We start from the raw sequence: 27,598 nt of genomic DNA on the forward strand, positions 1-27,598 counted from the left end.
GATCTAGTTAGTGAGGCACAACCGCCCCTTCACAAAACCATGCTGTCTATCGCTAATGAGTCCACTTGTTTCCAAATGGGTATAAATCCTGTCCCTGAGAATTCTCTCCAATAATTTACCTACTACCGATGTGAGGCTCACTGGTCTATAGTTTCCTGGATTATCCTGGCTATCTTTCTTAAACAGCAGTATCACATTAGCTATTCTCCGTCATACATATATAATTACACAGTGCGACTTCTCAGAAATCAATACAAATACATAACAAGAGGAGTATGAGGCTGTGAACAGAGGTCAGTCACTGCCATCTATTTAAAGGCATCCTGGCATAGGTTGGTGGAAGCTGCAGAAGAAATCCTGTTAAATCCAGTGAACTATTCGAGCATCAGCAGGTAAGAGCATGTTTTAATCCATTTTGGTCTCTATTGTGAGAGCAGTCTCTCATTCAGGACCCTTGTCAGTGAGGAAAGAACATCTGAGCGTTCCTGTCCCATTCCCCTTCTGAATAAGTAGCATTCAGAAAGATACAAAATTGTACACTTTAACAACATGCGGTATTCTCCTGTAGCACAACGCCAATATCATAATCGGCGATCGGGTGGAGAATCCCTTTTAACGCCAAAATCGGGGACGGCGCCTGTTTTCAGATGCTCTGCCCCCTCCAAACGGTGTTATCGGGAAGTACGCCACACGCTGTTGGGATGGCCTCAGGCCGTCACGTGAAGGCCCTCCCCCAATGTTCCGCCCCCGATGGGCCGACTTCACGACGGTGCGGATCACTTGTGCTCTGAGTTTTTGTCAACTTCACATGGCGGCTGCGGACTGTGTCCAGCGCTGCCACAGTTGGGTGGGGGGGGAGCCGTGCCACTGGCTGGGGTGGCTTTGGCGAGGGCTGGTGGGGGGTGGCGAGGGGAGTCCACAGGGGTACTATCCAGCAGGTTGGGTCCGCGCACGGCCGGCACCATGTTGTACAGTGCAACCGCTGCCGGTCGTCGCGTGCGCATGCGCAGCCATGGACCAGACCATTCTCCTACTGTTTTTGGCACGCGAGCTGGGATTTTTACCCGGTGCCGCTGTTAGCCCCTCACTCGTTCCAGAATCGGTGAGGATTCAGTGCTGATTTTGGCATCATAAAACGTCACTGTTCCCACGCCGGAGTCAACACCTAGCCACAAAATCGGAGAATCCAGTCCCTGGGCCCTCTCCACAAGTCATAAATGGCATCATGCCACTAGTCATGGAGACACTGGAGATGGCTTCATGGTGATGAGATTCCAATGTTAGCCTCTAGCTGCTGTTGAGTAAAGAATCAAGTGATCTGCTCCTTTTCCCAAACACCTTTATTTTCTTAGACTTTGGTGCTGAGTCTGTTCTATCATCACATCACATGCCCCAAAGGCTACCTGTAGCCTCTTTACATATCAGCACCAATTATTGGATCAATGAGACATCTAATTGGAATGTTTCTTAACCCAATCCTTAACAGTCTCCCATTCCTTGGAGAAATAAATTATTTGGTGAAAACAAAATTTCAAGAAACTTAAAAACACACGCAATTTTCATTGAAACACACGCAATTTTCATTGAAACAGGCACCCTTCATTAACAATATCCAAAAGTTTCTGTGAACTAGCCCCTCTTTTTGTTAAACAGTCGGACAATTGATAGCTACTGTCGACCCATTTAATTTTTGCTATCTCTCCTCTGTCCAACATCTGCTTCAAACTTGCGATGTCTATCCTTAGCCTTTTCTCATTGACACTTTTGAGTGCATATTTTCCCGCAGGGATTTATTGTCAATGTGACACTCAATGGGTATATTACCCAAATCCCCTAATCCCAAAATGTCTGTCAATATCTGAGATATATAAAAGGTCATATTCACCGCCTCTTCAAGGCTTAAAGTCTCAGCACCCAAAGTGCTTTTGACCACTCTCCTTATTTTCTTTGTTTCCCACAGAAGAGGGCAACATTTACCATTGTTCCCTAAAAGAAAAATTATAAACCCACCTGCGCTTGAAACCCTATATCATAAATTTGCAAAGGACGCAGCACTATAAACTGAGTTTCAAGTGCCTAAGATCACCTAAAACCGGGAACCTCAAAACACACACCTGCATTTTAGTTTGACCAATGTTTTATTTGCCCTCATTATGTCTTCCACCTTAGGATCATTCATTTTTGTACTCAACTCTAGACACCAAAACTAACGTCCGATCTAGTCTGTCTACCTAACCAATTCAGTTGCCCAATTAAACTTCACAGTTGCTCTTTTTCCATCTTTGAAACCACTGAGTCTTTTTGTGAAACCCGACCATAACTAATTGCTATTGGGCTGTTGCTCCCCAAATAAGATTGTTGACGTAAAGTTACCCCTAACTTAGTCTGTCCAATTTCTAGTCCAATATATTTAAATGCACCGGAAGCCTGACTTCCAACCATGAATTCTTTCCTCAACCCAGGGATTACAATAGCTTCAAAATCGCTAGTCTCACCCCACAAAAAATCATCGACATGCATCATAAAGATGCCAGAAAGATTTCCTTTATAGTGCCAGTAAAACATTGCAGGATCTGCTTTCAACTGGCAACAGCCTAACTTTAACAAAACTGACCTTACCGAAAAATACTAGACTCTAGACGCATCATTTAATCCATCTACATATTTGTTCAACTTCCAGAGTACCCCTTCTGTGTTAGCTGCCTATTAGGAGGATGGAGAAAAATGTCTCTCTGAAGCTGATGCCCCTGCAAAAAGGCAGCTTTTATATCTATAGATTTGCATTCCCATGCCTTTGTGGCTAATAGAGCCAAGAAGATCTTTAAAATAACCTTTCCTGCCATAGATGAATCTACCGGTAAATCCTGATCTTCTAAGTTTTCTTCAAATCCCCTTGCCACAGGCCTGGTGTTTGCCTTATAAGTTCCATCCGGAAGAACCTTTTCCGTGCAAATCCATCTGTGGGATAGAGCTCTTTGTCCCCTATCCAGTACTTCCGTGTATACCCCAAATTCACTCTATGCAGTTCTTGCTGTTTGGCATCTTTTTAAAAAAAATATATATTTATTAAAGTTTTTAACACAATTTTTCTCCCTTACAAACAATAACCCCCCCCCGCCGTAACAAAAAAAAAGAAACGAGAATCGCGCGGAGCAAGATATATACATGGCAAAATAGTATATTTACATAGCTTTGTACACTGGCTCTCTCCCGTACGTGCCAGTTTCCCCGACTCTTCATGTTATCTCTTGCTCATCCACCCCCCCAGGCAGCTCCCCTCCCCGGACGTCCCCTCCACCCCCCCCCCCCACCCCTCCCCAAGGTTGCTGCTGCTGCTGACCGACCCTCCTCTAACGCTCCGCGAGATAGTCTAGGAACGGTTGCCACCGCCTGTAGAACCCCTGCGCAGACCTTCTCAAGGCGAACTTAATCCTCTCCAACTTTATGAACCCAGCCATATCGTTTATCCAGGCCTCCACGCTGGGGGGCTTCGCCTCCTTCCACATTAGCAAGATCCTTCGCCGGGCTACTAGGGACGCAAAGGCCAGAATACCGGCCTTTTTCGCCTCCTGCACTCCCGGTTCATCCACTACTCCGAATATTGCTAGCCCCCAGCTTGGCTTGACCCGGACTTTCACCACCTGAGATTATTGTTCCCGCCACTCCTCTCCAGAACCCCCCCAGTACCGGGCATGACCAAACCATACGGACATGGTTCGCCGGGCTCTCCGAGCACGTTCCACATCTGTCCTCTACCCCAAAGAACCTGCTCAACCTCGCCCCCGTCAGGTGAGCTCTGTGAACCACCTTAAATTGTATCAGGCTGAGCCTGGCACACGAGGAGGAGGAGTTAACCCTACCTAGGGCATCCGCCCACAGACCTTCCTCGATCTCCTCCCCCAGCTCCTCCCATTTACCCTTCAACTCTTCTACCAGCGCTTCCCTTCTTCTTTCATCTCCTGGTGTATTGCCAACACCTTGCCCTCCCCGACCCATGCACCGAGATCACCCTGTCTTGAATTTCTTGTGCCGGAGAAATGGGAATTCCCTCACCTGTCGCCTCACAAAAGCCCTCACCGGCATATATCTAAAGGCATTTCCCGGGGGTAACTCAAACTTCTCCTCCAGTGCCCCTAGGCTCGCAAACGTTCCGTCAATGAACAGGTCCCCCATTCTTCTGATCCCCGCCCGATGCCAGCTCTGGAACCCCCGTCCATCTTCCCCGGGACAAACCGATGGTTACCCCTGATCGGGGACCATACCAATGCTCCCATTGCACCCCTGTGCCATCTCCACTGGCCCCAGATCCTTAGCGTTGCCGCCACCACCGGGCTCGTGGTATACGTTGTCGGCGAGAGCGGCAGCGGTGCCGTCACCAACGCCCCCAGGCTCGTTCCTTTGCAGGACGCCATCTCCATCCTCTTCCATGCCGCCCCCTCACCCTCCATAACCCACTTGCGGATCATCGCCACATTTGCTGCCCAGTAGTAGCTCCCCAGGTTGGCAGCGCCAACCCTCCTCGGTCCCTACTGCGTTCCAGGAACCCTCCCTTACCCTCGGGGTCTTATTCGCCCACACAAACCCCATAATACTCCTGCCTACTCTCTTAAAAAAGGCCTTCGTGATCACGATGGGAAGGCACTGAAGCACAAACAGAAACCTCGGAAGGACCACCATTTTGACCGATTGCACTTTACCCGCCAGTGAGAGCGGTAGCATGTCCCATCTTTTGAAATCCTCCTCCATTTGCTCCACCAACCTCATCAGATTCAGTTTATGTAGGGCCCCCCAACTCCTGGCTATCTGGATCCCCAGATACCAAAAGCTCCCCTCCGCCCTCCTCAGCGGTAGGTCCCCTATTCCTCTTTCTTGGTCCCCCGCCTGTAATACAAAGAGCTCACTCTTCCTACATTGAGCTTATAGCCTGAAAACTCCCCAAACTCCCTTAGAGTCTGCATGACCTCCACCATCCCCTCCATTGGATCCGCCACGTACAGCAACAGGTCATCCGCATATAGCGACACCCGATGCTCTTCCCCCCCCCCCCCCCCCTCGGACCACCCCCCTCCATTTATTAGACTCCCTCAATGACATGGCCAATGGTTCGATTGCCAATGCGAACAACGGGACACGGACACCCCTGCCTCGTCCCTTGGTACAGTCGAAAGTACTCCGCTGGTTCGTCACTACACTCGCCACCGGGGTTCTGTAAAGGAGCTTAACCCAACTGATAAACCCTCCCCCAAACCCAAACCTACGCAGTACCTCCCAGAGGTACTCCCACTCTACTCGGTCAAAGGCCTTTTCCGCGTCCATAGCTGCCACTATCTCCGCTTCTCCCTCCACCGATGGCATCATTATCACGTTTAAGAGCCGCCGCACATTGGTGTTTAGCTGCCTACCCTTTACAAATCCTGTCTGGTCCTCGTGAATCACCCCCGGGACACAGTCCTCGATCCTCGTAGCCAGCACTTTTGCCAGCAACTTTGCATCCACATTAAGGAGCGAGATCGGCCTGTACGATCCACATTGCAGTGGGTCCTTGTCCCGCTTTAGGATCAAAGAAATTGTCGCTTCCGACATTGTCGGAGGTAGGGTCCCCTCCTCTCTTGCCTCATTAAAGGTCCTCACTAGTAGCGGGGCCAACAGGTCTACGTACTTCCTGTAGAACTCCACCGGAACCCGTCCGGCCCCAGGGCCTTCCCCGCCTGAATGCTCCCCAAACCCTTGCTCAGCTCCTCCAACCCAATTGGTGCCCCCAGACCAGCCACTTCGTGCTCCTCCACCCTCGGGAATCTCAGCTGGTCTAGGAATCGTCTCATACCCTCTTTCCCCATTGGGAGCTGGATCTGTACAGCTCTTCATAGAAGGCCTTAAATACCTTGTTTATTTTCGTCGCACTCCAAACTGTGGCTCCCCTTCCATCTTTGACTTCCCCCTATTTCCCTCGCTGCCATCCTTTTACGGAGCTGTGTGCCTTCAGTCCTTTAAATGCGAGAACACTCGAGCCCTCTTCACCAGCCCATTCAGCCCCCTCACGTTCCACGTTATCTGCGGATTGGAGGGGATCTCACCTCCCCCACCCCACCCTGCCGACTAGCCATCTCCTTTTCTGGGCCAGTCCCGTGTCCACGCCTCCCTCACCCTCCAGTCCCCCAGACAGGGGACCCCCGCCCCGACCACCTCTTCTATGTCCCATTCCCTTTCGGCCAGTGCAGCAGCAACCCTTCCCCCCCCCCCCCCCCCCACCCCCGTGCTAGACCCCTGTCTAGCTTTTTTGCTCCCCCCATGTCACTCCTGTAAGTCAGCTGACACCTGCTGACCCCGGCTACCCACGCTATCCCATTGACCTCCCCGTGTGGGAGTTCCCCCCTCCCACCTTTCTTCCCGCGTGCGGGAAAAAACCGAACCCCGCGCTTTCCAAAGCCCACTCCGCCCCCTCTGGCGCAGCTCCTGTCGCGGCCTTTTCTCTCTCCCCCAGCCCATGTAACATTTTCTGCGCGTGATGTGATTGACCCCCTATATACAACAACCATCACACATCAAAACTCAAATATCCCCCCCATCCTCTCAAACCCTCAGTTAGAGTCCAACTTTTCGGTTTGTATAAATGGCCACTCCTCTTCAGGCGTTTCAAAGTAGTAGTGTTGGCCCTTGTGTGTGACCCACAGACGCGCCGTGAGGTACCCTCAATAATGATGCTTAGAGATTAAACTGTAAAGAAGGCTTTATTAGACTAATAACTATACTACAGCTAGAGACGCGAGCTGACTGTTACACAGACCATGAGGCAGGTCTTTCTGTATGGCTCCCAGATGGGCGGAGCCAGAGGCGGAGTCCCCAGGGTTCCAAGCCCGGTCTTAAAGGGGACATCACCTTACATGATGATAAGGGAGTAACCGTTCATCACATTCACCCCCTGTTAAAAAGGAGTCCGGCGGGGGTGAAGTGCCATCATAGGTCCATCTGTCTCGGTGGCCGGATCGTCCTCCTCAACCTCCTCAATTCGGGCGGTGGTGCGGCGGGCACGGACGTCCCGGTTGAGGGCACATCCGGGAGCACAGCGGTCGGAGCTTCGGTCCGGGTCGGGGCAGAGGAACTATACAGGGCCGGGGGTAGCGGAGCCGGCGGCAGCGGGGTGTGTAAAGGGGGGGCGCATGGTAGGAGCTCACCAATGGGTGGTAGGGCCGGAAGGGGGTGTGTTGTAGGGGGCGACGGGTCCTGCAGGGGCACGGCGCGGGAAGGGGCGTCTGTGGTGGAGGATCCAGCGGGTGCCAGATCCCGGAGGGAAACCGTATCTTGCCTGCCGTTGGAGTACTCCACGTAGACTTAACTGGGGTTGGCGTGGAGCAGTCGGACCTTTTCAACTAGGGGGTCCATTTTATGGCTCCTCGCGTGCCTCCGGAGAAGAACAGGTCCCGGAGCCATCAGCCAAGGTGGAAGTGAGACCCCGGAGGTAGACTTCCTGGGGAAGAGAAACAATCGGTTGTGAGGGGTCTCATTCGTGGCCGTGCAGAGGAGTGACCTAATGGAGTGTAGGGCATCGGGTAGGACCTCCTGCCAGCGGGTGGTTGGGAGATTTCTCGACCGCAGGGCCAGAAGGACAGCCTTCCACACGGTCGCGTTCTCCCTCTCCACCTGCCCGTTTCCCCGCGGGTTATAACTGGTTGTTCTGCTCGAGGCGATGCCTTTGCTGAGCAGATACTGACGCAGTTCATCGCTCATGAACGATGTACCCCGGTCGCTGTGGATATAAGCAGGGAAACCGAACAGGGTGAAGATGTTGTGCAGTGCCTTAATCACCGTGGCTGAGGTCATGTCGGTGCAGGGAATGGCGAATGGGAAACGGGAGAACTCATCGATCACGGTGAGGAAATAGGCATAACGGTTGGTGGATGGGAGGGGCCCCTTGAAGTCCACGCTCAGTCGCTCAAAGGGGCCCGAGGCCTTCACGAGCCGAACCTTGTCTGGCCGATAGAAGTGCGGTTTGCACTCCGCACAGACTTGGCAGGTCCTGACCATGGCCTTGACCTCCTTGGTTGAGTAAGGTAGGTTGCGGGACTTGATGAAATGGACGAGCCGGGTAACCCCCGGGTGGCAGAGGTCATTGTGGATGGCTTGCAGGCGGTCCTCCTGCGCGTTGGCGCATGTGCCACGGGACAGGGCATCTGGGGGCTCGTTGAGCTCCCCTGGACGATACTTGATATCGTACGAGTAGGTGGAGAGTTCGATCCTCCACCTCAAAATTTTATTGTTTTTTATTTTGTCCCGTTGCGTGTTATCGAACATATAGGCGACCGACCGTTGGTCGGTGACGAGGGTAAACCTCCTACCGGCGAGGTAGTGTCTCCAGCACCGCACAGCCTCCACAATGGCTTGTGCCTCCTTTTCGACTGCAGAGTGTCGAACCTCGGAGGCGGTGAGGGTTCGGGAGAAGAACGCTACTGTCTGCCTCCTTGATTGAGGGTAGCAGCCAGGGCGATGTCTGATGCATCGCTCTCTACCTGGAAAGGGATGGTTTCGTCCACCGCGTGCATGGCGGCATTGATGATGTCAGCCTTGATGCAGTTGAAGGCCAATTGAGCCTCAGCTGAGAGGGGAAAAGTGGTGGTCTTTAGGAGTGGGTGGGCTTTGTCCGCATACTTGGGGACCCACTGGGCGTAATAGGAGAAAAGCCCCAAGCACCGTTTGAGGGCCTTGAGGCTGCGGGGGAGAGGGAGTTCCTTAAGGGGGCGCATGCGGTCGAGTCGGGACCTAGGACCCCGTCTTCCACGACATAGCCGAGGATGGCCAGCCGGGTGGGAAAACGCATTTGCCCTCGTTATAGGTCAGGTTAAGGGCTCGGGCGGTCTGGAGGAACTTTTTGAGGTTAGCGTCATGGTCCTGCTGATCATGGCCGCAGATGGTGACATTGTCCAAGTACGGGTATGTAGCCCGCAAACCGTACTGGTCCACCATTTGGTCCATCGCCCTTTGAAAGACGGAGACCCCATTTGTGACACCAAAGGGGACCCTGAGGAAGTGGAAGAGCCGGCCGGCTGCTTCGAAGGCAGTATAGGGGCGGTCTTTTGGTCGGATGGGGAGCTGGTGGTAGGCAGATTTGAGGTCGACCGTGGAAAAGACTCTGTATTGGGCGATCTGATTTACCATTTCCGCAATGCGAGGAAGTGGGTACGCATCAAGCTGCGTGAATCGGTTTATGGTCTGGCTATAATCCACGACCATCCGTTTCTTCTCCCCGGACCGGACTACCACCACTTGCGCTCTCCAAGGGCTGTTGCTAGCCTCGATGACCCCCTCTCCCAGTAAACGCTGGACCTCTGACTTGATAAAAGCCATATCTTGGGCACTGTAGCGCCGGCTCCTAGTGGCGACGGGCTTACAGTCAGGAGTGAGGTTAGCGAATAGCGAGGGGGGTGCGACTTTCAGTGTCGCAAGGCAGCACATCGTGAGGGGGGGGGGGGAAGGGTCCGCCGAACTTCAGTGTCAGGCTTCGGTGGCTGCACTGGAAATCCAGTCCGAGCAGCAGGAGGGCACAGAGGTGAGGGAGGATAAAAAATTTGAAACGGGTGTATTTGGCACCCTGGATCGAGAGATCCGCAATACAGTACCCCGTGATTTGTACCGAGGGGGACCCAGATGCGAGGGCTATGGTTTGGGATGCGGGATGGGTGCGTAGGGAGCAGCGCCTTACCGTTTCAGGGTGGATAAAGCTCTCCGTGCTCCCGGAGTCGAAGAGGCATGCAGTGTCGTGCCCGTTGACCTGGACCTGCATCATGGAGTTCTGCAGGTGTTTTGGCCAAGTTTGATCGAGGGTGATCGCACCCAGTCGCGGGTAGTCGGAGTCGTCAGCCGAGTCGGACTTGTAAAATGGCCGCTGCCGTCGGTCGCACGTGTCGGGTCGAGAAGATGGCCGCCAACCAGATGGCCGCTCCCATGATTCGCACGAGGCTGATGACACGTCAGAAGAGGGCGTGTCGGGTCGGTGCGCAGCAGCATTGCAAGGCCTGTGGGCCTGAGAGCCTGATTTTCGGGCCGGCTGTTCTTTGTTTTTCTGGCCCCTGGGTCTGGCCAGGCAGACCTTCGCAAAGTGCCCTTCCCGCAGTCGCTGCAGATCGCGGAGCGGGCTGGGCAGCGTGGGCGTGGGTGCTGGCCCTGCCCGCAGAAGTAGCATGGTGTGCCCCCATGGTGAGCGGGTCGCCGCGTGGCGCAGGCCTGTAATACGGTTGAGTCTGAGGAAGTTCGGGGGGGGGCTGGCAGAGTCCGCGGGGTACGTACCCAAGTTATGTCGGGCCACCTCCAGCGAGGAGGCGAGCGTTAGCGTCTCCTGGAGGTCTTTTGCCCCGTTTTCGAGCAGCCGCTGCCGGATGTAGGTCGAGCAGATGCCGGACACGAAAGCATCCCTGATGTGCAGGTTCATATGGACTTCCCCTGTCACATCCTGATGGTCACAGTCCCTGGCAAGCGCGGTGAGTTTTTCAACAAACTCGTCGAGCGATTCCCCCGAGCGCTGCCGGCAGGTAGAGAGCAGATGCCGGGCGTGCACCTCATTGACGGGTTTGACAAACCGCTTGCGGAGCAACTCAATCGCTTCCTCATAAGTCGTCGCCTTTTCGAGCGTGGCGGAGATTCTGTGACTCACCCGGGCGTGGAGTAGACGCAGCTTGCGTGGCCCTAGGATGGGAGTCTCTGCGGAGTCCAGGTAGGCCTCTAAGCACCACATCCAGTATTTAAAAATTTCCTTCGCCTCCGGCGTTCGTGCTTCCAGATTGAGCTTCTCTGGTTTTAGGCCTGCGTCCATCCTGAATCTAGTTTAGTCTAATAAATTGAGGTACCCTCAATAATGATGCTTAGAGATTAAACTGTAAAGAAGGCTTTATTAGACTAATAACTATACTACAGCTAGAGACGAGAGCTGACTGTTACACAGACCATGAGGCAGGCCTTTATGTATGGCTCCCAGATGGGCGGAGCCAGAGGCGGAGTCCCCAGGGTTCCAAGCCCGGTCTTAAAGGGGACATCACCTTACATGATGATAAGGCAGTAACCGTTCATCACACGCCGGCTGCAGCATTCCGAATTTCACTTTCCAGTGCAACACCGCTTTGGCCCGGTTGAAACCCGCTCTCCGCTTTGCAACCTCCGTGCTCCAGTCCGGGTATATTCGGATCTCTGCATTGTCCCACTTACTGCTCCGCTCCTTCTTGGCCCATTTCAGGACCCACTCTCTGTCCGTGAACCGGTGGAACCTCACCACCATCGCTCTTGGCGGCTCATTTGCCCGGGGCCTCCTCGCCAGCACCTGGCGTGCCCCATCCAACTCCAGCGGCCTCGAAGGGGCCTCCTTGCCCATCATCGACCCGAGCATCATGCTCGCGTATGCCCCGGCATCGGCCCCCTCCGCTCCTTCAGGGAGACCCAGGATCCGCAGATTCTTTCTCCTCGACCTGTTCTCCAGGTCTTCGAGTCTTCCCGCCCACCTCCTGTGTAGCGCCTCGTTCTGCTCCACTCTCGCCACCAGGCCCGAGATCTCGACCTCGTTCTGACCAACACTTTTTTGTACCTCCTGGATCTGAACCTCGTGGGCCTTCTGGGTGATCCCTAGTCCTTCGATTGCCGAAAGCATAGGCGCCAGCATTTCCTTACGCATCTCCTCGCGATGCTCCTCGAAGCAGTGCCTAATAAACTCCTGCAGCTCCACTTTGTCTCTGGCCGCCGCCATTCTATCTTTCTTCCCCGGTCCTTCCCGCTGCTCCAGCTCCTGCAGTTCACCTTTGTCTCTGGCCGCCGCCATTCTATCTTTCTTCCCCGATCCTTCCCGCTGCTCCAGATCCTGCAGCTCACCTTTGTCTCTGGCCGCCGCCATTTTGTCTTTTTTCCCCGGTTTTTCCCGTTGCTTCAATGCCACTTTTGTGGCCGTTGCGCTTCGAGTCTGTTTCATCCAAGTTGGAGGGGGACCTCCCTCTTACCTTCCCCACGGGTTAGTTTCAGCAAAAATTCCGTTGGGGCTCTTCTAGCGAGCCCGAAGGTCCGTGGTAGCGGGAGCTGCCGAATCGTGCAGCTCAGCTCAGCATTGCCGCACCCGGAAGTCCTGTTTGGCATCTTTGATTACTTTTTCATCTAATTTATTGGAGGCCACCAAAATCTCACGTGGGCTTTTACTCCTAGTAGCATTCATATTCTTACCCATGTTCTAAGACCTTGACAAACTACGTCCCCTAATTCTCAATCTTTTCCTGTGAACCTGTTCACTATCCGATGTACTATCTGAACTGGCACTGCGTTTCTGTGCCCTCCATTTTTGAACTTTGTGTTCCCAATCCATTGTCTTCCACCCTCCCCTGTATGCTGTACATTCAACCAGTGTTTATACTTTCCAGTGGCCTTCCCTGCTCTACTAATAACAATTGCATCCTTCCATTGACTAGATCCTTCAGACAAGTACGTGACTTTTGTACCAACTTTTGGCAGTTGTCCTTTCGGGAAAAATGGCCTGTTCTAATTCACCAGAAATATTGTGTTCCTCTACCGAAACCCTGTCTATATCAGTAAACTGGTCCTCATAGTTCTGTAACATGTGCGTACCAGATGACGCTGGTTCCTCATCATGTCTGTCTGTTCTGTCTAAACTTGAAGATTTGTAATCTGTACCCATTGGGCGGGATTCTCCACTCCCGCGCCGAAGTGGCCGCGCCGTCGTGATGGGGGGGGGGGGGAGGGGGGGAATGGGGGGAGGGGGTGGAGTGGCGCGCTAGTGAGTGTTGATGGTTTTGACGAGGTTTGCAGCATCTGGGGAGGAATTGCATCTCAAGCTTGAAGGGGCTGGGGTTTAAACCCTGGTTTCCCCGACAGATGAAACCCCGGCAGCTGTAGCCATGAGTCTGAGGGTACACCATTAACCTCTGCAAAAGCGGAGGAGCCTTAGAGGGTGCATCATCACACCCCTGCGCATCACCTAGCATCAAAACAGATTACATTCCTAGGTGGGTATGCATGAGTCAGCTGAAATGGAACGAAACAATAGTGAGAGCACATCTTAATCACAAGACCAGCTGTCCGAGTATTAAATGGTGGAGGTGGAATGCTGGAGATTACCTAACTTCTGGGCCCCAGGCTGATGATGAGCCTCTGGAGTTGTCCATCAGGTGACAGTACAGTGCGAGGTATGTGGCGATGTGTCAGACCTTACTAAGGAGTTTAGTGTACTGACATGGGCAGTGGAGGAGGCCTTCCAGACTATGAGTGCTGCAATCATCTGCTCTTCAGAATGCGTGGCATCCTCCATTGAGAAACTGGCGATTGTCATGGAGGAACAGCACATCACATGGGAAACTGGCTATCCGTTCTGAACTGTGTCCATTGGCCTTTAGTTCCAATGCCCAGAGCCAAAGGTGAGAGAGGTTGAGTCTCCTGCAATGACAGCCAGGTCCTGATTCTTCTCCGGAAAGCAAGGAAGGACAAATGTGTCTCATGGCAGATAACCAGCTGCTGCCAGCACTGGGGTGCACCTCTCAGGGTGCTTCTGATGAGGACAGCCTCCCCCCCCCCCCCCCCCCCCCCCCCCCCCCCCCCCCCTCCACCCCTGTCGGCCCCCCCGCCGGCCATTGACACCAATGCCTCAGAGTGCTGATGAGACTCCTGTCAATGCAGGAGACCCCTGCCTAACACACTAAGACCATCACGTGCTCAAGCACCAACTGGACACCCACCAAAGCTGTCCTAGGCAAAGCAGCAAGTGTCCAGCACAGCTAGCAATGACGGGGATTTATAATTATATAAAATTATATAAAAGATTTAAGATAACACATTCATCACACAAAGGTTAAGAAAGGTGATTGTGTCTTTTTTTAAAAATAAGTTCTTCTATTTTGTATTAAATGATTGTGTGTACTTACTGCTCCAGCTTCATTTCTACAAACAGGAAAACATGCAATCTTTCTGAAAGGCTGTTTCCCTGATGGGGAATTTAGGATATGTAGCGAAAGAGGCTGATTCTTTATGACTAAATATGGCTTTTAAAATGATGCTCACATCTCAAGAATGATTCTTTTAAATGGCCAAGTGATGAAGGTACACCCACTGTGCTCTTAGGGAAGGATTTACAGGGTTCTGATCCAGTGATAGCAAAGGAACAGTGATATAGTTCCAAGTTATGATGGAGGAGAACTTTTAGGTGATGGTGTTCCCGTGCATTTGCTGCCTCTGTTCTTCGGGTTTGGAAGGTGCTGTTCAAAGAGCCTTAGCAAGTTGCTGTAATGTTTGATGGTACACCTTACTGCCATGTGCCCTGGTGGTGAAAGGAGTGAATCTTTAGGTTGATGGATGGTGTGCCAATCAAATGAGATGCTTTGTCTTGGATGGTGCTGTGCTTCTTGAGTGTTATTGGAGCTGCACAGTGCAAGTGAAGAGTGTTCCATCACACTACTGATTTTTGCCTTGTAGATGGTGGACAAACTTTGGGGAGTCTGGAGGTGAGTTACTATGTAACTTGCTGCAGGATTTCCCATTCAATCCAGTGTTGTATTTCAACACAACTCTAATACCCCTGGTTAGTTATATTAATAATCAGCATTGAGCATTTTAATACAAAACTCCATGGAGGATATTTTGTGCTCCCGTTTTTGGGGGAAGGCAGGATTGATGGCGGGGGGGTAGACAATCCCGCAGGAATCTCAAAATAGGTTTTGAGCCGGCAGCAGGTCTTTACGTCTGATAGCGCCCCCACCCCCATTAAATTTTCCATTCACGTTTGCATGAGGGTACATGGTGGGGGTGGGGTTCTATTTTTATTTATTTTTAAAGTTGGGACCCGTTCTTTTAGAAACCTAAGTTGCTGGTAGGGCAGTCTCAATCAGAGCCATTGTGGGACCCATCCTTAAGCTTCTTTTGACTAAGGCTAAAAATACAGCGGAGGAAACCATCCTTGGGGCCGGCGGATTCCACCCCGTTTTTGCAACCCCCTATGCCACTCTGCATAAAAATTAGAAAATTCAACCTCATATTTTTAACGTAAAATTCTTCTACTTGCCCTTGTTCCTTGTAATGACCTGGCTAGGCCATATGCCCCTAGCATCCTAACAATGTTTGTGCTCAGCTGGCTGCCAAGAACACACATGTGACAATGATGCAGTAATGATTCTTCATGTGCCTGATTGTTGCTCATCATCACAGCATTCAACAAAGTGGGGAAGCGGAGTCAAGCCTCTGTCCTTGCACACTGTGGTGCTGTACACTCACTATCACACCCCAGTCCAATTCTCTCCAAATTGACAATTAACTTCTTTACCAACAGAATCTTGAATTAGGACTTATTAATCTGTATCAAAATAACATTTCCACTTAAAAATGTCTGCACATACCTTATCCAAGAATTTTCTCAATTCCTCAATTTCAATCAAAAATGCATCCTGCAAAAGATACCACATTAGAGTTGATATTTTTTAAAAAGCTATGACACCCACAACAACTTTCAAAAATGGGTGGAATGTTTCAACATATTTAATTTCCCTCCTGTTAGCAAATGAATTTCATACTGAGTATTCACATCCTTGTGTGGATGTTACATTAAGCAGTGTGGGGGGTAAATTGAATGCTGCTCTGTTTTGCCTTTTCACACTATGTGCAATTGTAATATTGGATATTTTAAACTACAAAACAGCTGAATAATGCTTGTATAACATTATGTTTTGCTGATAAATTACACTAATCTATTCAAGCAATAAAACAACAACCCGCATAAAAAGGACATTTTGCCAACTGAAATGACAAATAAAAACCTCACCAAATCTAAGAACTTGTGAGCTAAAAATTTGTTTGGGCCCATTTTTATGTGTAGAATTGATGGAGCACATGGAGAACACATCAGAAGATGAAGGCCTGAGGCTAACCTGAAGTTGACCTCAGGCTTCATCAGTATATTCCTGGTGAGCTGCAGCTAGCAATTGGGTATCTGGGCCAGCTGCCTCACTGACACCAAACCTCAGTGAGAGAATGGAAGGGTAGTGATCGCAATCCTGCAGCATCCTCCAACTCTCTGTGGAGCCATGAAGAACATTGCTGCTCCACTTGGAAATAAAAAAATACGGTAACTTTGTTAGCTGCTAGTTAAACTGCAGCATTCACTGGCAATAAACTCTGTGGATTCTACGTTCAGTGTTGACCAATTCAGGGACCTGAAATAGGAATTAGACACTGAATATGCAAGGGACATATCATCAAGTTAACGCCAACAATCAGGAAGTCTGGAAAGTGGCACGGTGGCACAGTGGTTAGCACTGCTGCCTCACAGCTCCAAGGACCCGGGTTCAAATCCAGCCTCAGGTGACTGTGTGGAGTTTGCATTTTCTTCCCGTGTCTGTGTGAGTTTCCTCCAGGTGCTCTGGTTTCCTCCCACAGTCCAAAGATGTGCAGGTTAGGTGGAGTGGCCACGCTAAATTGCCCCTTAGTGTCCAAAACAGTTAGGTGGGGTTACTGGGTTATGGGGATAGGGTGGAGGTATGGGCTTAGGTAGGGTGCTCTTTCAAGGGCTGGTGTAGACTCGATGAGCCAAATGGCCTCCTTCTGCACTGTAAATTCTATTTACCACATTTGCAGCAATGTAATGAAGGTACAGAACATTGACTTGAAATGGGTCCTTAATGATACCATTTTCTGTCTGGAAATGGGTATAAGATGGAATTAGCTTCTCCCTTCCTCATTTATTTCAGTGCAATTGAGAGGATTTCACTTTAGACAGAATAAAAATGTGTTTTTTGATGCAAACTTCCTTTGAAATTGGTTTAGTTGACCAACTCTTGTCCCTGAGATAGAAAGCTGAGAGTTCAAGGCTCTCTCCAGCATTTGAACATATTGACAATTTAATGCAGTTGTGAGGTAATTTTGCAATAGTAAAGTTGCCATCTTTTGGATGAGACATTAAACTGAAGATTCAAGAATTCACCTGATGTTCTGACCAACACTCCTCTCTGAACCAAAAACAGTGCCATTATTCATTCTTATCATTTGGTTGCTGTGTTTTATCTATTTAATAACATTGGCGAGAATTTTTGAAGTAATTGATTTAATAAATGAGGCATTACATAATGAAGCATTTATCTTTATCAATCGTAATCACATCACAAAAGTACTGAAATCATAAAGATCTTGGACTAGATTGTTTTGCCCTCACTCGGCTGGGATTGGAAGCTGGTGGGGTTAAGAATAACCTTGCCAGCAGGAGTACTGTTTTCCTTGCTCCGTCCCTCCTCCAGGCTAATTTTGCAGAGGCAGGATCAGAAAAGTCACATATGGCAGATAACCGATCAGACTTGTTGAGCCTACTGGAATCCAATTAAAGAAGACTAACTGAAGAAGGCACCAGGCAGCAGGCAAGCAGTGCTGGCTGGCCTAGAGGCCCACTCTGTCTCCTAGGTGTGGGAGCAGCCACAAGCTGCCTTGTAGAGGGGTTTGCTCCAGTCCCCGTCCATATGGTGGTGGCTTGCCTGCTGAATCTATGTTTTAATTAAAGATTTTTAAAAGTTGGAGAGAGGGTTTACGGATGTTAACTGACGGAAGAGGAGGAGAGAGGTACCCTCTCTTATAATCACCTTCCATTGCAGTCTGCTGCTTCTTTCAAACTATAAAAGATCTTTAATTGGCCCTGTAGCCTCTAAACCAGACTGCCATTTTTAATTGGACAGTGAACATGTTTCTGGGCCAATTAAGGGGATGCCCCCTCGAAAATCCTAATGAATGTTTTGTTCCCTAGGACGGGTTTGGTGCCCGGAAACAATCTCAACCAGTTTCCTACCTCAGAGGGAAAATCCAGCCCAGAGTGTTTTAATGCCTGTGTGGATTGTGTGTGTGGGATGGTTGGTTGGGGGGGGGGGGTGGGGTGGTTGCTGTTGCAACTCAGGGCAAAGTGTGGAAGAGTTGAATTTCCTGTTTGACTATGCTTCCCACCTGGGTGGCTGTTGGATAACTCCTCTATCTATCTTTCACTGCAGCGGTTTCCAGAATACCTCACATATTCTATCCTTCATTTTATTCTTAGGTCTAGCAGAAGCCGTACCTGCTGACAGCAGACATGAGATCCATACGGGAACTTCCTAAAACTCCAAATAATTCACAGAACAATGGTGTTCCATCCCAGAGGGGCTCAATTATTTCACAATGTGGTCATGGTTACCCTTCAGAGAAACATTTGCATTACCCCTTCAATCTGTTGGGGGCCTCTATCGCTTCAAGTCAGAGAAACAAAATGCCATTTGACTTTCTTTGGGGAAGTCTTCTCTTGCAGTTCAGTGCCTCTTCAGAAGCAGGCTGATCAACTTCCTATTCAACAGGTGGCCAGCAGTTATGCACCACTATATCACTGGTGACTGAGCATGGAATTTTGGGCACTTTTGATTTTCTTAGATTTCTCATCTGTATATTCCCTTTTCTCTTCTTGTAATATTTGACTGAGAAATTAAACTTGATTGCCTTGATTTAACCCATCTCTCTTTGCATTGGCTTTCCTCCAGGTTCATCATCAGAGCCAATTACTATGGTTCAAATATATACCATAGATATGTTTCCCAAATTTTGTGATACAGTGGTTATCACTGCTGCCTCACAGTGCCAGGGACCTGGCTTCAATTCCGACCTTGGGTGATTGTCTGTGTGGAGTTTGCATGTTCTCCCTGTGTCTGCGTGGGTTTCCTCCGGGTGCTCCAGTTTCCTCCCAGTGTGCAGGTTAGGTGGATTGGCATTCTAAATTGCCCCTTAATATCCAAAGATTAGGTGGGGGTATGGGTTTGCGAGGCAGTGGGCCTAGGTAGCGTGCTCTTTCAGAGGGTTGGGACAGACTCAATGGGCCAAAAGGCCTGCTTTTGCACTGTAGGGATTATATGATAGAATATGTGATGCCTCAGTGATTAACATTACCAGCGCACACAAGTGAATGACTCATTCGAACACTAAGTAACGTATAGGAAAAGCATCAGAATAATACAGGGGAACAGAACAATATTCTGTGAACATATGTCACTGTTTCCAATCTGCTTAGTGCATTACCTTTTCTTTCCTCAGCTCTATCAAATTCTCATTTTGAGTTTCTTTTAATTTTTCCAGCTCTATTTTTGTATCTTCCAGCTCTAGTTGAATGTGGCCCTAATAGAAAATGAAAGTGACCACAAAATCTCATTAGCATGAAAAAAACGTTGGATTTCTAAAATCGCAGGTGTACAACTGGCAGCAAATAAACTGCGCTGTCCTTGGAAGAGTTATATTTGAAATCGTCCTTACCTTTTCATTTTCTAAATCAGTAATTTTACGCTTTTCACATTCTTTCGTTTTTTCTAATTGAGAACTTAGCTCTTCTTTTTCCAGAATTACTCTGCATTTTTCAGCATTTATTGTCTGAACTAGAATTCTTTCATTATTGGAGTTTTTATCCAGCTGAGCTTTTAACTCTTCAACTTCAACCAGCAGGTCATCCTACAATAAGGAAAGGTTCTCTGTAACTTGGTCATTAAAAAAAAAACATACTTGTTTACAAGGACCTTTTTGGTAACGTAGCCTCCAAGATGATGGAGGTTATCTGCAGCGGGCAGGTACGGGACAACATCTTTAATTATTTGGTTTAATAAGCAATGTTACTTTTCCATTTCCTACGATCTGCCCATTCACTGTACTGAACACTTTCGAGTTTACAAATAACAACAGCACAGAATTCAAGGAAAACAGCCGGAGAAGGAAAAGGGATTCTGTAGGCCAAGCTATTTTTTAAAAAAAGAACATATATTTGTATGCTATAAAAAGTGAGTGGAAGTAATCTTTTTTGTTTTCTTTAACTTTACTTTTACAAAATCTGTCCTTCTAATCGTACAGATCGCAAAATAGGAATGAAACAAAAGTAAAATCATCAGATGCTGAAACAGAGAATAAGGGCTGAAATTTTCCTCAACTATCGGAAACTCAGCACACGGGTCGTTTCTGGACGGTGAACCCGGTGGAGCGTGCAGCACATCATCTGAATTAAATTTACAAAGGGGAGGCCAACAAGTGGGTCACCTCCCCATTACCCAATTAAATTGAGGACGTTGGAGGTACTGGAGGTGGGAGCTATGGCCAGTGTGGCCCACTAAAAGGAGGCTGGCAGTTCTTACCGTTCCTTCAGTGAAAACATGGCTGAGGGACAAGCAACAGGAGCAGCAGAGAAAGGCCGAAGCCACCATCAGTGTCAGGGAAGCAGCCGAGACCTCGTTGGGCTCATGGCGACCAGAGGCACCTTCTCCAGGAATTTCAGACTCAATGACAAGACTGTGACATTAAAATGCCAGTTCCTGCCAGAAATATTTAGATCTGCTTCAACTATAAAATAGCCCCTCCCACTGCGCAGCTGCCTCCTCACACTCAAGGAGATGGGGGTGGAGAAGGGGGGGAGCCCACTACAGTCATTGCTGTGAAGTGGCTCTTAATTAGCTTGATCTCATGTTCCATCGCTACGGGGCTGATTGTTATCACTACTGTGCGCCTGCCTCCTGGAAAAACACGAGCAAATAGGAACACGTTGGAGAGGTGGTCCAGTGCTTTTCAGTGCAATTTTCCTGACATCTGCCCATCCCTCCAAAGCAGCCTTCATGGAGGTGGGAAACTCTGCCCTAAGGGTGCACTATGATGCAAGTACAATAATAACATGTTTATGATGCTGTGATTTAGGCAACACGGTTTGATTGGAATGCTAGGCAATGACTCCCACATGCTACATGGCCCGTCCACCCATGGAAATCCACTTGTGTTGTGCAAAGTGCTCACTTAACCACAATTGCTAATTCCCTATTAGCAATAGCCTTCAGCCGCACGGCCAAAGACCTCGGCAGTTGGTGGGGATTATGAGTGGTCGGTGGGGCAGACGTGCAGGGTCAAGGGTTGCCCCCCAGAATGGATACACACGATCCAGAGATTGGCATGGCGGTGCCGTGAACGGCTGCACCCCCCCCCCCAGCATCTTCCCCTGGGCCATGAGCATGGATCTGAAAGGTTCAGAGAACGAGCAGCAAATGGGGAAGACAAATGGGTTGAGGGGACATATTCTGAGGAGGCAATAGAATCATATATAGAATCATATAATTTACAGTGCAGAAGGAGGCCATTTGGCCCATCGAGTCTGCACCGCCCTTGGATGGTGGTTTTAATTAAGAGATGAGAAACTTTTTGAAAGGAACAGAAACCATTGATGAGGATGGAAATGATCAGGGACTGGGAGACTGAGGGGAGCTTGGATATTGAGGATAGGAAGAAGGGGGAAATGGCAGAGATAGTGGGAGCTATAAATGATCATGAGAAAGGAATGTTAAAAATACAGGAAAAATTAACTTTTTAAATGTTGCCATTTTCTCACAATTGGCAAGAGTACCACACTCCTGAAAGAAAACATTTTACATTGCAATGAATATATTAAAAAACAGTAACATAAAACAGACTCTTTCCTGTAGAACTGCTGCATACAGATGCTCTTCTTGCTGAATGTGAAGCACCTTTTCATCTGTTGCCAGTTTCTGGCTACATCTACGAGTACTCTGTAAGTAATCTATTTCCGTTTGTAGGTGTTCCTATATGAAAAATATGAAGAACACATGACATATCCCTAACAGATAAAGAATATATTACTTTCTCAATTGAATCAAAATTTGTTTCCGACTTCTGGTAGAGGAAAGCAGTGAAAGCTGGAAGGTCGTGGAGGGAGGCGGCAAAACAGTAGTTTGTTACTTCTGGTGGCGGCTATGAAGGAGTAAGTTGCACATTTGGTGGCTCCCTCTCGGGTCGGACTTTTGGACCTTTCCCCCCGATTTGTTTTCCGAACTTGAGTTGAAAATTGATGACAGAGGCAATTGTGAACAAAATTCCCACATCAGTGCATGGAGAGGAGGACTAGAAGTGCTCGTAAAGGCAGAAACAGAAGGACAGAGAAGGTGTGGGCTTAAGCAGCACCGGAAGGAAGCATGGCGGCGGACCGGACCTCTGGCTTGTCGACCCAGCAGTCAACGGAGCAGTTGATGCAAGTTATCCAGGAGGGCTTCGCCAAGCAGAAGCAGGACTGCTTGGACCCGATTAAAGAAGCAATTTCGCGGCTGGAACGTAGATTGGATGCCCAAGATTGGCGATCCAGAAAGTAGCGAAGGCGCTGGCTGACCAGGAGGAACATCAAACAGTGGTGGAGTTGGAGTTGGGGATGCTAAGAGACCAGCAGAAAAGGCTCCTGGAGAAAGTGGAGTGCCTAGAGAATAGGTCCTGCCGGCAGAGCTTGAGGATCGTTGGGCTTCCTGAGGGGTCAGAAGGAGCGGACGCTGGGGCATACATCACGGCCATGTTCGAGAAGCTGCTGGGAGATGGGGAATTCCCCCGACCCTTGGAGGTGGACAGGGCTCACAGAGTGCGAATGGGAAACCCCCAAGGGCAATGGTGGTGAGATACCTGGATAAGTAGTGCGTTTTACAGTGAGCCAAGCAGACACAGAGCTGCAAATGGGACAACAGTATCTTGCGGATCTATCAAGATCTGAGTGCGGAGGTGGCCAGGAGAACATAAGAACATAAGAACTAGGAGCAGGAGTAGGCCATCTGGCCCCTCGAGCCTGCTCCACCATTCAATGAGATCATGGCTGATCTTTTGTGGACTCAGCTCCACTTTCCGGCCCGAACACCATAACCCTTAATCCCTTTATTCTTCAAAAAACGATCTATCTTTATCTTAAAAACATTTAATGAAGGAGCCTCTACTGCTTCACTGGGCAAGGAATTCCATAGATTCACAACCCTTTGGGTGAAGAAGTTCCTCCTAAACTCAGTCCTAAATCTACTTCCCCTTATTTTGAGGCTATGCCCCCTCGTTCTGCTTTCACCCGCCAGTGGAAACAACCTGCCCGCATCTATCCTATCTATTCCCTTCATAATCTTATATGTTTCTATAAGATCCCCCCTCATCATTCTAAATTCCAACGAGTACAGTCCCAGTCTACTCAACCTCTCCTCGTAATCCAACCCCTTCAGCTCTGGGATTAACCTAGTGAATCTCCTCTGCACACCCTCCAGTGCCAGTACGTCCTTTCTCAAGTAAGGAGACCAAAACTGAACACAATACTCCAGGTGTGGCCTCACTAACACCTTATGCAATTGCAGCATAAAGAGCGGGGTTTAACCAGATCAGGTCGACACTTTTCAAGAAAAAGGTGAAGTTCGGGCTGTTGTATCCGACCCGCCTCTGGGTCACACACGAGGAGCAACATTACTATTTCGAGTCGCCTAAGGAAGCGCTGGACTTCGCGAAAAGGAAAGGACTGGTGTCGGATTCAGAACTTTGAACTTTGAATTTTGCTGTAGTGTTTATGGGTTTTTAAAAAAAAAAGTTTCTTGTTTCTTGCTTTTTCGGACGTTATTTGTTATGCCTGCTGCATGGATCTGGGGCCAGCTGCAGAGCTGTGTTAGGTAAAGTTTGCATTTGCACTGTTGGAGGATGGAGGTGTGTTTGTTCAGATGCTGAATCTTTCGCTTGATCCTTTTTTTTATCATGTGTTCAACTTGGGGTTTTTTTTAAATCTCTGTCGGGCAATTGTGGGATTGTTTTTCATTTGAATATGTATGTATGAGCAGGGGGAGGGTGGGGAGGGAACAATAGGTGGGAGATTGTCTGGCGCCAGGGGCGAGGGCCCCCAAGCTAGCTGGGCGGGCTGGCTTACGGAAGCGTAGTGAGGGGTGAACAGATGTTAGGCTTCTCAAAGGGGCTGATTTATTTTGTGCTGTTACTAGGGGGGAGAGGGGGGTAAAATGTTCTGCTGACGAGGGAGGGACTTTTGCTGAGGGACAGTGAGGAGGTCGGGGGGGGGAGGCTGCCTGGGGTGGGCCGGTGGAGGTGTGGGGTGCAGGTTGGCGACTGGCCCTAGAGACGGGATGGCTGATTGGCAAAAGGGGGGGACGATGAGTCCCCCAACTAGACTGATCACCTGGAATGTAGGAGGGCTCAATGGGCCGGTCAAGAGGGCACGCGTGTTCGCGCACTTGAGAGCACTGAAGGCGGACGTGGTAATGATGCAGGAGACGCATCTTAGAGTAACTGACCAGATTAGGTTGAGGAAAGGTTGGGTCGGACAGGTTTTTCATTCGGGACTGGACTCGAAGACCAGGGGGGTCGCGATTCTGATCAACAAGCGAGTGGTGTTTGAGGCGGGAAGAATAGTTTCAGACGTGGGGGGCCGATACATTATGGTCAGTGGGAAATTGGAGGGAGTGCAGGTGGTATTAGTAAATGTGTATGTGCCAAATTGGGACGATGTTGAGTTTATAAGGAGGATGCTGGGGAAGATACCGGACCTGGATTCGCATAAACCGGTCACGGGAGGGGACTTTAACACAGTTATTGACCCTGGCTTAGACCGGTCAAGCTCAAAAATGGGCAGGTTGCCAGCAAGGAGCTAAAAGGGTTCATGGAGCAGATGGGGGGGGGGGGGGGGGGGGGGGGATGGGGGGGGGGGATGGGGGGGGGGATGGGGGGGGGATGGGGGGGGATGGGGGGGGGGGATGGACCCATGGAGATTTGGGCAGATTTAGAAGGAATTTTCCTTCTACTCACACGTGCATAACGTGTACTCCCGGATTGATTTCTTTATTCTGAGCAGGACTCTACTGACAGGGATGGTGGACACGGGGAACTCGGCAATTACAATCTCAGACCATGCCCCGCACTGGGTTCACCTGCAGGTTAGTAAAGACAGTAATCAGCGCCCGCACTGGAGGTTATACGTGGGGCTATTAGCGGACGAGGAGGTGTGCGGAAATGTATTCAGAATTACCTGGAGGTCAATGACACGGGGGAAATTTCGGCAGCAGTGGTCTGGAAGGCATTGAAGGCGGTGGTTAGAAGGGAGCTGATCGCGAGACCGGCCCACAGGGAGAAGGTAGACAGGACAGAGACAGACCGACTGGTAAAGGAGATACTACAGGTCGAGAGGATGTATGCGGAGACCCCTGAGGCAGGGCTTTTTTTAAAATTAAAAACCCATTTATTTTGAAAACTTATAACAAAACTAGATACATTAACATGAAATCGGTCTTCTGAACTTACTTTCTGTACAGAAATGACCTGAACAGCAATATTTCAAAGCTTAATACATTTGTAAAGTTACTGCACTGAAAATTTATATTCAAATTCAATTTTCTCTAAAAAATTCACACCACACTAAAAATAAAAGTAATAAATTACCTAGTTTCTAATCTCAACGTTTAGTTTTCTTTTAAAAAGTTCCAGAGTTTATAAATATCCATTTTTGAATGGGTATCTAGAACTAATTCCATAATATACTGTTATAATACAAAGAGACTGTTGACTGAGTTTATACAAATAATTGAAAGCCATTTACTTTCCTCTTTTTAGGGTTTTTTTGCATTTGTAATTAAAAACTGAACAACCTTTTTCAGAAAATCTGGTATACCTGTAGCAAAGTTCTTGGTATTTTTGGATTTCTATTCAACTACTGGTGCCATTTCTACCAGATCCATTATAAGAGAATCATTAGATAACAATGAGCACAGCACCAAAAGTTAGAACACCATGAAGTGTCAGGCAGTTGCAACTACAAAATATACCTTAATTATAGTTCTGGAATAGATTTTCTTTGAGGCAGGGCTTTTAAGGGAACGGCGGAGGCTACAGATGGAGTTCGGCTTGTTAACCACAGGGAGGGCGGTAGAGCAGCTGAGAAAGGCGAGGGGGGCGATTTATGAGCATGGAGAGCAGGCCAGCAGAATGCTTGCACAGCAGCTTAAAAAGAGGGAGGCAGCCAGGAAGATAGGGAATGTAAAGGATGGAGATGGGAGCCTGTTGTGAGACTCAGCAGGGGTGAATAAGGCATTTAAGGAGTTTTATAGTAGGCTGTATGGGTCGGAAACCCCACCAGGACCAGAAGGGATGATGCACTTCCGAGGGGGGTTGAATTTCCCGAAGGTGGACGGGGAGCTGGTAGAAGGGCTGGGAGCCTCGATCGGGATCGAAGAGATAGCGGAGGGGCTGAAGGCCATGCAGTCGGTAAAGCCCTGGGGCCGGATGGGTACCCAGCGGAGTTTTATAAAAGGTTCGCTGGGATATTGGGGCCGCTGTTGATGAGGACATTCGATGAGGCAAGGGAGAGAGGGGTGCTTCCCCTGACTATATCACAGGCCACGATCTCGCTGATTCTGAAGCGGAATAAGGATCTGGAGCTGTATGGGTCCTACAGACCGATATCCCTATTGAATGTGGACGCCAAACTGTTGGCCAAAATTTTGTCCTCTCGGATTGAAGACTGTGTTCTGGACGTGATTGGGGTGGACCAGGCGGGGTTCGTTAAGGGAAGGCAGTTGGTGTCCAATGTAAGAAGGTTGCTAAATGCGATCATGATGACCCCAGAAGGTAGGGAGGTGGAGGTAGTGGTCGCAATGGACGCAGAGAAGGCTTTTGATCGAGTAAAATGGGAATATCTGTGGGAGGTACTGGGATGGTTCGGATTTGGGCGGGGCTTTATTGACTGGGTCAGGTTGCTGTATCAGGCTCCTGTGGCGAGCGTACCGACGAATAGGACAACATCGGACTATTTTAGGCTACACCGGGGAACAAGACAGGGGTGCCCCCTCTCCCCACAGTTATTCGCGCTGGCTATAGAGCCGCTGGCAATTGCGCTGAGAGCCTCAAGGGGCTGGAAGGGATTGGTCCGGGGCGGGGGGGGGGGGGGGGGGGGGGGGGGGGGGGTAGAACACAGAGTCTCCCTTTATGCAGATGACCTGCTCCTGTATGTATCGGACCCAGCAGAGGGGATGGAAGGAATCATGAGGATTCTGGGGGAATTTCGCTGGTTTTCAGGGTACAAATTAAATATGGGTAAATGTGAGAAGTTTGTGATCCAGGCAAGGGGACAGGAAGGATGATTGGGGGAACTGCCGTTTAGAGTGGTAGGGGGAAGTTTTAGGTATCTAGGCATCCAAATGGTGCGGGAATGGGAATGATTGCACAAACTTAATCTGGCCCGTCTGGTGGACCAAATGAAGGATGATTTTCGGAGGTGGGACGCGCTCCCATTGTCACTAGCTGGGAGGGTCCAAACGGTGAAGATGACAGTCCTTCCGAGATTCCTGTTTGTGTTCCAGTGTCTCCCCATCTTTATTCCGTGGTCCTTTTTTAAACGGGTTAACAAAGTTATCACGGGTTTTGTATGGGTGGGCAAGACCCCGCGAGTAAAAAAGGGGATGATTGAGCAGAGCCGGGGAGAGGGCGGGCTGGCACTGCCAAACTTCAGTAACTATTTTTGGGCGGCGAATATAGCTATGATCAGGAAGTGGGTGGTGGGGGGAGGGCCGGCATGAGTGTGTATGGAGGCGGCATCATGTAAGGGCACCAGTTTGGGGGCGTTGGTAACTGCACCTCTGCCGTTCCTGCCGGCACGGTACTCCACCAGCCCCATGGTGGTGGCAGCCCTGAGAGTCTGGGGGCAATGGAGGAAACATATGGGAGCGGAGGGAGCATCGGCCTGGTCTCCAATCTGTAAGAACCATCGGTTTGCCCCGGGAAGGATGGACGGGGAGTTTCGGTGATGGAGGAAGGCAGGAATTGA

General features: G+C 49.6%; 1 protein-coding gene across 1 annotated transcript in view; it reads right to left on the reverse strand.

Moving 5' to 3' along the window:
* LOC140421449 (uncharacterized) overlaps positions 1-27,598 on the reverse strand; it is a 152,908-nt gene that overhangs the window by 10,964 nt on the left and 114,346 nt on the right. Inside the window, exons 8-11 of the mRNA XM_072506199.1 lie at positions 21,447-21,575; positions 19,267-19,458; positions 19,036-19,131; positions 15,360-15,407 (exon numbers count right to left, since the gene is read on the reverse strand). Coding sequence (XP_072362300.1) covers positions 15,360-15,407; positions 19,036-19,131; positions 19,267-19,458; positions 21,447-21,575 — 465 coding nt within the window. The remainder of the gene's footprint in view (positions 1-15,359; positions 15,408-19,035; positions 19,132-19,266; positions 19,459-21,446; positions 21,576-27,598) is intronic.

The sequence above is a fragment of the Scyliorhinus torazame genome, chromosome 1 (genome assembly GCF_047496885.1).
Source record: "Scyliorhinus torazame isolate Kashiwa2021f chromosome 1, sScyTor2.1, whole genome shotgun sequence".
Taxonomy (NCBI): domain Eukaryota; kingdom Metazoa; phylum Chordata; class Chondrichthyes; order Carcharhiniformes; family Scyliorhinidae; genus Scyliorhinus; species Scyliorhinus torazame.